The 10,152-nt window shown below is 35.5% G+C and overlaps 2 protein-coding genes across 12 annotated transcripts in view; one reads left to right on the top strand and one right to left on the bottom strand.

The window, feature by feature from the left end:
* Positions 1–10,152, top strand: part of LOC127843715 (endonuclease/exonuclease/phosphatase family domain-containing protein 1-like) — a 130,717-nt gene that overhangs the window by 29,778 nt on the left and 90,787 nt on the right. Inside the window, exon 11 of one of the 10 annotated variants that reach the window (XR_008032294.1) lies at positions 110–462. The exons of the other annotated variants lie outside the window; for them this stretch is intronic. The gene's annotated coding sequence lies outside the window, so the exon portion shown is untranslated. Of the gene's footprint in view, positions 1–109; positions 463–10,152 lie in introns of those variants that run through there. 10 annotated transcript variants of the gene reach the window in all.
* LOC127843702 (uncharacterized) overlaps positions 1,836–10,152 on the bottom strand; it is a 154,068-nt gene continuing 145,751 nt past the window's right edge. The window contains exons 3-4 of one of the 2 annotated variants that reach the window (XM_052373425.1): positions 10,133–10,152; positions 1,836–5,019 (exon numbers count right to left, since the gene is read on the bottom strand). The exon at positions 10,133–10,152 is cut by the window's right edge and continues 1,708 nt beyond it. In XM_052373425.1, the coding sequence (XP_052229385.1) occupies positions 2,645–5,019; positions 10,133–10,152 (2,395 nt within the window). In that variant the 3' untranslated portion in view covers positions 1,836–2,644. The remainder of the gene's footprint in view (positions 5,020–10,132) is intronic. The other variant, XM_052373424.1, reaches the window with a different exon arrangement.

The raw sequence follows: 10,152 nt of genomic DNA on the forward strand, positions 1-10,152 counted from the left end.
AAATGGTTTCCGGATGATAACTCAATAATGCTTATGCCTAGGATCATGAAACTTCATAGGTATATTGATCATGACTCGCAAATGACCCTATTAATTTTCTGGTCACTAGGTCAAAGGTCAAGGTCACATTGCCAAAAAACGTATTCACACAATGGCTTCCACTACAACTGACAGCCCATATGGGGGGCATGCATGTTTTACAAACAGCCCTTGTTTAACGAGTGATCATATAAAATAATATGTTCACGAGTGGCGCAACCAAAAATATATTTTCTATGATCACGAGTGAATTAAAATCGATATTCCATCGAATCCAACAAATGTTATTTTTATTGTATGATTTTTTCACCGTTTATTTACATTGTAAAAGAGTCTGACTGGATAATATTGCTGGATTTATGACGTCATTTTGTCGAAAAATTGTTGTCATTGCACAGTTAAACATTTAAAAATATTGATATTTTTCACTGTTAATTTTCACTGTTCAAAACAGTAGAATGCCAGTTTTATTTCAATGATAAACCACCAGAAAGCATAAAAGAAAAACAATTATTGAATACTCCTCGGTTAATCGTCATCATAATCAGCAGCAGCATTATTATCCTCATCCTCATCCCAATCATTATCAGCATCATCATCATCTGTATCCTCATCCTTATCATCCTCATCAGCAGCAGCAACATCATTTCATCATCATCAGTAGCTGCAGCATTATCATCAGCAGCATGATCATCATCACAAACATCATCACCACCACCATCATCACGACAACTACCACCACCATCATTATCATCATCATCCTTATCCTTTTCTTTGCTGTCGTTGTATTTATCGTCGACGCCGTTTTCGCCGTCGTCGGAATCATCATCATCATCGGTATCAGAAGCAGAAACCACAGCAGCAATAACAGCAATAGCATCATTCAGCATCATCGTCAGTGAAACATCAACTTAATCACGCTAAGAGTTATTATTTTTAATAACAAAGTCAACGCCAAAAATGCTATTTTTATAACCCCACAAACGAAGTTGAGAGGTGTATATAGGAGTGACCTTGTTGGTCGGTCGGTCGGTCGGTCTGTCCGGATTAAGTGCCCGCTCTCTAATTTAAGTTGTTTTCATCCGATCTTCACCAAACTTGGTCAGATGATGTATCTAGACAATGTCTAGGTAAAATACGAATATGGGTCATGCCGGGTTAAAAATGAACTCACGGGGTCACTTAGTGCGCTTTAAACATTGAGCATGGTGTCCGCTCTCTAATTCAAGTAGTTTTCATCAGAGCTTCACCAAACTTGATCAGAAGTTGTATATAGATGATGTTTAGACCAAGTTTGAACATGGGCTTTGCTGGGTCAAAAACTAGGTCACGGGGTCACTTAGTGCGTTTTATACATTCAGAATGTTGTCCGCTCTCTAATTCAAGAAGTTTTCATCAGAGCTTCACCAAACTTTTTCAGAAGTTGTATCTAGATGATGTCTAGGTCAAGTTTGAATATGGGTCATGCCGGGTCAAAAACTAGGTCGCTGGGTCACTTAGTTAGTTTTACACATTAACCATGGTGTCTGCTTTTTAATTCAAGTAGTTTTCATCCGATCTTCACCAGATATGTTTATTTTTATTTTAACCAATGACGATACTTATTTTACAATCAATTTAAAAGCAACACACGTTAAACAATTGAGTAATCCGAAACTGCCGCTACTGGTTAATATTAATAAATTAGACATATACATTTATAAAACTACATTATTTGAGAGCATAGAACTACGGACAAATGTTATTTTTTATTATAAAAATATTTTTTTCTTGTTACATCTGAAAACAAAGCTCTATCATTATCGATGTTTAATGGGTACTATTTTTTAAAATGATCATCATGACAGGCACTATGCATAAAATGCAAATAAAACATATTAATATGATACATTAAAACACATCAAGCAGTTTGAATAATATATTTTTTTAAAGAAGAAATTTAAAACTTGTATATTTAATATTTATAGGCGAAGTCAAATGCGTTGACAATTATGTGAAAGTGAACATGCTTAAAAGCGCACTAATAAAATTGTATCAACATGTTCCAAATTATATAAGTCATTAAAACAAAGGCATACATTGAATTTAAACTTATACAATAACATTGACACAAAGCATAAACGTAATATCTGTTTACAGTTTTATTTCGTTTAGTAGTTTGTCACTTGCTCGGTAGCAAAAATAAACATTATGTTGTTCACTGATTTTAATCTCAAGGCATTTACGACTTAGGAGCCGTATTTACAAAATTGTGTTGATTTTAATAATAACTACATATAAGAGAAAAGCTCCGGCGAAATATCTCATTTAAAATTGAGATGAGCATTTGTATATAGTGTTGTGAATGAATGTCAACATACAGTAGACTAAGACCGTTTTGAAATAGGAAGATAATGTGTTTCTACCATATTTTCTTGTAACACTTATCGTCGAAAAGTCCACAACACATTAAGCTAGTATATTTTAAAGCTCAATTTCATGTATAGAGAAACAACATTAAAAGTATTATACGCCACATGTCAAAACAGTTTCAATTGTTACAATATAAATTTAATATACAACCAGGTTCATATAAATATAGTATCTATCAAAAACAAACACTAATTTAAGATATTGAGCCTGGACTTATCTCAATGAGTATTGAAATTCGATTGATTTTGTAACGATCAATATATTTAGCAAATCTTTTATAAACATCATCTTCAAGGATATCGCTAGCAGCGTCATCAACATCACCAATGTCACGTACAGACATGGCATAGCCGGCAGAATCAGGCCATTCATATATCCGGAATCGTTTTACTGCATCATTTTTCCGTGCAGCCAGTTCCTGTTGAACTGGAATGTATTCCTGAATTGGGATTCCTTCTGGGGGATCAACACTAGAAGCGCAACCAAATTCTAGCCTACTCTCAATTGTATGAGTACATGTAGCCAGTGAGTCCACAAGTTCGCGCAATTCGGATGGAAGCATTGTGTCATAGTAGATATTTAAATTCTTCAATGATTGAGGTACCTGCAGGGCGATGTATGTATGTACATGTAGTGTTAACGTTTCCAGCTGTGTTAGTGACGATAACGACTGAGAAAATGTTTTCGCATGCTTCACGTCAATTCCGGAACCTTTCCACACGCCATTCAGACTCAGACTCTTGATATTCAGGCCATGGAGAGCTGCCCATAGACCAGGACTCTCATGCTCCACATCAATACTAAGTGTTTCTAGCTGAGTGAGCGATGCAAGTGTATTTGACAACGACACAGCGTGCTTCACGTCAATTCCAGTATGTTTCATGAAGCCACTCAGGCTCAGACGCTTGATATTCAGACCATGTACAGCCTCCCACAGACCTGGACAATCACACCCCCTCTCAATACAAAGAGTGTCCAGCTGTGTGAGCGATGATAATGACTGATACAACGACTCTGCAGGCAAACCTCTACATTTACCAATCAGACGCAGACTCAAACTCTTGATACTCAGACCATGGAGAGCGGCCCAAAGACCATTTCTGTCTATTTCCCCACTAATTGTAAGGGTTTCCAGACGTGTGAGAGATGCAAGTGACTGAGACAACGATTCTGTACGCAAATCTGTCCACCGAATGTAACCCAGATTCAGACTAAGACTCTTGATATTCAAAGTATGGAGAACCTCCCACAGACCAGTACTGTGCTCCCATACCTCCATATCGAGTGTTTCAAGCAGTGTGAGCGATGATAGTGACTGAGACAACAACTCTGTATGATTTAATTCGAATCCTTGGTTCTCACCTTCAATAGTCAGACTCTTGACACTCAAACCTTTGAAAGCCTCCCACAAACCAGGACAGGCTTCATGCGCATCAATACTAAGTGTTTCCAGCCGTGTAAGCGATTGTAGCAAATGATACAACGACTCTTTATACTTTACTCTACACTTACCATACACACGCAGCTTCTTGATATTAAGGCCATAGAAAGCCTCCCAAAAACCAGTAATATCTTCATCCACACGAATACCAAGTTTTTGCAGCCTCATGTGCGATGATAGCGACTGAGACAACGACTGTGAATGATTTATCCCTAAACCTACCCCCTTCCAACCATCCAGTATCAGACTCTTTATATTCAGACCTTTGAGAGCCTTCCACAGACCAGGACTGTCTTCAGTCCCACCAATTCCAAGTGTTTCCAGCCTTTTGAGCGATGATAGCAACTGCGTCAACGACTCTGCATGCAACTCTCCCCACTCCTTACTGCTCAGAGTCAGACTCTTGATATTCAGACCACGGATAGCCTCCCACACACAAGGAGTCAATTCATCCATTACAATATCTAGTTCTTCCAGCTTTGAAAGCGATGATAGCGACTGAGTCAACGACTCTGCATGCAACTCTCCCAACTCCCTACTGCTCAGAGTCAGACTCTTGATATTCAGACCTGGGAGAGCATCCCACACACAAGGAGTCAATTCATCCATTGTAATATCTAGTTCTTCCAGCTTTGAGAGCGATGCTATCGTCTGTGAGAACGACTTTTCATGATTAACTCTACAACCGCTCTCCCCCAAACCATGCAGACTCAGACTCTTAATACTCAGACCATGCAGAATCTCCCACAGACCGGTATCATCAGTAAAGCTTATTGATATGCTTTTGTTTTGATATACGTATAGACCGGTATCATCAGATAGGTGTATTGATAAGTATTGTTTTGAATGAACGGTTAACCATATGTGTCCAGTCGTGTATGATGTGTTGACTTCGCCCTCTCCACACGCAGTTAAGTGACAGTCATACAGCCAACAGTTCATATCACAATTACGTGTCAGCATCATGCTAAGCAGACTGCGTAGCCAGGTACAGGAACATGTGACACTGGTCAAGTCAATCTCTTTGATGGAGGGAAGTACAGGGGGAAGCTCTGTGCACTGGGTTGGATCGGCAATATTTAGAATAATGCAGACCGGAAATTCCAATGTGCCCACACTGGCAGAATCTGAAAAAATAATAAAGTTTTAGCAATGCTTATACATAGTAAATGTGGTTGCATTTGTTCAATATTGAATATTTAAAACTAAAACAATGTTTTAGTTTCAGAACGCATCCCGTCATAATACATATAAATCAGAAGTATTATTGTAGTGTTGTTTAGCTTAAAATATTCAATACTATAAGTTTTATGTTTTTCGAATGGTTCACTTAAATTATTTCCAACTTGCAAACACGTTTACAATACGTTTGTATGACTGTTATATTCATACTATGTTGTGTTCCACATTACTAGTCATATGCATGCTGGTATAAATGAATCATTAAAATCAATCTATAATCCACAATGACTATGCCGTAGGGTGTAAACTAACAATAGCAATGTTCTATCAACTATTGAAAAATATACTATTTAGATACACTCCCCTTATACATGCATAAATAAATGACAACCCAGACAGTTTGTATTCCAAACACCTCGCATCGGATATCTCCCGTACAGAGTATACCGTTCCTACTGCCATACACATAAAAATTACTGCAACGAGATAAGATTGTTATAATTAAATACCAATAATTGAACATATCTACAAACTGCAATAAGATTGCAAATCTGCTAATTTGCATTAACAATGCTTCGTTCTGTAGGGTAATAGACAAGTGTTTGCAAACGTTTTGCTAGCTCACTTTAATATTTAACCCAATTATGCCTAGTGGACTCTACCATCCTTCTAAATTGGATTAATTTATTTCTAGTATATTTATTTCTATATTTAGAATATGTTTTACAGAAATGTCTTTAAGCAAACAGCGCAGACCTAGATCATGCGGCGTCTCATCTTGGTCTACGCTATTTGGCAAGGCCTTTTTTCTAGACGCTAGGCATAAATAGGTTAATGTCAATTACATTTATTTGTATGTTTCAATTATTTTTTCCTGAAGTGAAGTTGACTTTATAGCTAACGAATGGGTTTAAACCTTCAGGATCTTTATAATCACGAGAACAAAAATAATTTATTGTTATTGTGCAATTTCCTTTTGACGGGAAACTACTTGAGAGTTTCCGGCATAACACTATTTTTCTTCAAACATTTATTACGGCTTCTGAGCTGGATTTAAAGAAATAATATTAAGCGCATATATTAGTTTGTTTAGAATAGTCATTAAGTAAAGAATACCATATTTGCAAGTATCAAAACATGAAAATTAAAACCAACCAAGTAGTTACACTTTGAACTGTGTTATTAAGTATATAAGACACGTGTAAGATATCACGATACATCGACATGCACTGTTTGACAACAAGAGCATTTTCTAGTTTTCGGTCTGAGAATTAAAAAAATGAATGAATTATATAAATGCGTGAGCGAAATAACACAAACGACGGAGGCTCATACTGATAATACGAAACATTATCGTTGGAAAATGAAGAATTTGATTTCAAATTAAAACTGTACATTAATTATTTAAATTAGTTTTAAAATCACGTCGGAACTATTTCGATTTTAATGCCGAGTATAAAGAATATGACATGTCAAATTACAAAAATTCCGACACGTTTTCAAACATATTATTGTGTGTCAAAATACAGCGTAAACTGTGCAATTTGAGAAGACTGACAACAATAAAACTTAATGAAATTCGGCCTAATGCTTGCATTGTTCCTATGACACTTAGAGCTGTTTAGCACTTACGTATCAAAATGTTCTGATTAAGTGTAATGAAGAGTGGCGGTCAAGTTTTTCTAGTTTTTCAACAATACGGAACAAGTTTCGAACTCAGCTGTCATAAAAACGTATGTTCTTACCGAATGTCATGGAATTTGACAAACAAATCGGCTTGAGCATCGATAATTTATCACTACAGTCATATGAGGGGAAATGCTCAACTTTCAGTCGGCCATTCGTGTTAAAGATCCGGAAATATTTAAACTAAGCTAAGATATCATTAGAAGATATGTTCTGACAGAGTTTAATAAAGACTTAACAAAAGGAATGGCCACAAGAGCGTTACCACGGTTTCACTAAGGTAATTTAAGGGAAGCTGCCCGCCCCTTAATGATTTCATTTTTCAGGTCACCGGAACACTTTGTTTTTATTAAGCCGATACATCATAACACAAAATGTTCTAATCAAGCTTCATGATAATTGGACTAAAATGCGACTTCTATAGTGTTGAGGCGGTTTCACTATAGCCATACTATGAAAACTGCCAAACCACCGTGTTTTCATATTTCCTTACAAGCCGCCCACATTAAAAAAATATTCGAGCAATTATTAAAACAATGTTTTGACCAGGTGTTTTAAAGATTGCGCTAAAATAAAGCGTCTATAGCGTAAACACTGTTTCAATCTAGGCATATGTTGGAACTAATTATATTTCCCCTGCTTTTCAACGCACCAGAACGATGTTCTCAATCCGTTTAGCTATCATAACATCTCATTATCAGAGCAAATTTCATGACGATGACGGTTTTATTACGAATATGACCCCAGAGTGTTAAAAAAGGTTTCGTAATGGCCATATAAGGAAAACTTCCTAGCCACATGGAGGCCGTTTTTCTGAACGGATGGAACTATTTTTTTATCTCAGCTGAGAAATCATTTAAACAAATAGTATTACCAACTTGCGTGAAGATTCGACTAAACTTGTACCACAGATCGTTAAAACGGTTTCCTAACAGCCATATAAAGAAAACTTCCCGCCCAATGGCGGCCATGATTTTCAACTGACCAGAGTCATTTTAGAACTCGGCAAAGGTATCATAACATCAAATTTGTTTACCAAGTGTCATGAATGCATTGAAATTGTATCATCTAGAATTTAAACACACGTTCATTATATCCGTAAAAGGAAACCTGCACAATTCACCGGCGGCCACGTTTATCAACGAATCGAAACAATTTTCAAACTTTGCCGAGTTATCATAAGTTATAAACATTTGAATTCTAGACAATTGACAAGGTTTTACTATAGCCATGAAAGGAAGACTGGTGGCCATGTTTCTCAACGGACCAGAACCATTTGCAAACTTGGCCGAGGCATCAAACAATCAAATATTCTGAGTAAGTTCATAAAGATTAGACTTAAAATGTGTATTCTAAAAGGTTAGCAAAGTTTTACAATAGCCATATAAAGAAACTGCCCCTAGCGGCATTGTTTTTCCCTCAGACAAGCACCATTTTGCAATACGGAACGAGGTTTACAGTGGTTTAAACACGGGTTGGACGGAATGTAAACACACCGTTAAGAACTTCACTTTGCAAATAGCTCAAGTTAATCGAATACATTTGCACAAATCCAAAGTTCATAAAAATAATTCGTGCATTTTGTGCTGATATCTAAGGATTAAAGTATAAATCATTGGAATACGTCTGAAATCGGTGTCAAAATGTCACGTTGCGTGCATCATAACCATGTACCTACATGCGGTACACTTCACATATTTGGCAAGTTTGGTATATTTGTAAGTTTTGTTTAAAACTGTACCGGTGAGCTTAAATCCATAAACGTTTAATTTTGTGTTATCCCCACAAAGTCACGCGATCTTGCACTTTGTATCATAACAACACATATTCCAACCAAGTGTCATTATTGTTTGACTAAAATTGTGATACATAAAGTGTTAACATGGTTGTAATATAATCATATAACTAAAACTGCACCGCGACATAATTGTTTAACAAACGAATAAGTTTTAAACTGAACAGAAATGTTATTAAAACTAATGTTTTGACAAATTTTCATAAAGAATGAACATTAATGCGACTTATATAATGTAAATAAAATTGTTCTTTAATTTTACAGAGTAGTCTAGTGACCTGAAAAGGCATAGTTTTGGATTCGGTCGATACAACATTGTGAAAAATTAGTGTGCTCAGGTAAAAGAAACACAAATATACCTGAGGCGTTTTAAGTTTTAGTTATTTTATTTTCGTAATCTTATTTTCAGAGAAATGTTTGTTTATCACAAACAAAAACTATAATCATTTTAGGTCTGCAAACATAATAAGGTAACATGCACTAAAATAGTGGACTAAATACTGTGAAAGCATTCGTCTAAGCCGGTCATTAACTTGGGAATCATTAAATGTATATTCAAAGTAATTGCTTTCATAAAAAGTACCACACAATAGGAAAAACAAATTCGAAACAAAACATTATTATAATTCGAAAGAGGATTCGTAATTAAGGTTTTCTAGTGTAATATGTATTTTATTGACGGCTTTTGGAATACAATAATAGCGTAATGATGCTTAAAATATTTTATTTGTGCGATTTTTCTGGTATAAAACTATACGAATCAAAAAGCGCCAGTCTCTCAAATAAAATAAAAGGGAAAACCACATCACTGCGATAAACTTATTGGTTTGTTTCTCTGATATTTTTTGAATGACGGCATGTTCACATATGTTTAAAAATGAATATTTTGTAAGCCTTGTGCTGTATAAATTTACTAAAATGCACGTTCTTTTATATATATCCGCTATTTCCGCAGGATCAGGAAACATTTTATCTGAATGCGATCTATACAAAAATATAGCATTACCTTTGCCTAATACAAAACGAAAACACATTTGGCAAAAGAACCTTATTCAGTGATTTTTTTTGCTTTAATTTGTTACAGCCTGTGCCATTTGAATTGGGAAAATTAGCGCGATTAACCGTGGAATTGGGGAAAATAGCGCGATAAACCATGAAATTGGGAAAAATTAAGCATTATAAATAGGATTATAAGTAACAGATTTCATGTTGTTTTTAAGTGCAAGTTCAGGGAGTTTTCTAGAAAAGGAGTCTGGTCAAATTGGGATTTTTTTAATCAATAAAAGTGGCAAGTTTGGGAATGATTTATGGACAAAAATGACTTAATTCAAGTTATAAATGTTGTTGGATGTTTAAAAAAATTAAGTTGAGACCTAGATTTAAGAAATCATAATTAAGTTATTAGAGACTTCTTTCTTAAAAAAAAAAAAAAAAAAAAAAATATTTTTTGGAAGTTGGGCTTTTATTGGGAAATTTTGGTCAGATTTTTGGGAAAAAACGTTTGTTTTTGCGATTGGGAAGCAGCCGAAAATCGGCTGTAATTTTGAGGAAAAAAATCACTGTTATTGTATATTTACCTTTTCCCAATATGCAACGT

This window comes from Dreissena polymorpha, chromosome 9, assembly GCF_020536995.1.
Source record: "Dreissena polymorpha isolate Duluth1 chromosome 9, UMN_Dpol_1.0, whole genome shotgun sequence".
In the NCBI taxonomy this organism is placed as follows: Eukaryota; Metazoa; Mollusca; class Bivalvia; order Myida; family Dreissenidae; genus Dreissena; species Dreissena polymorpha.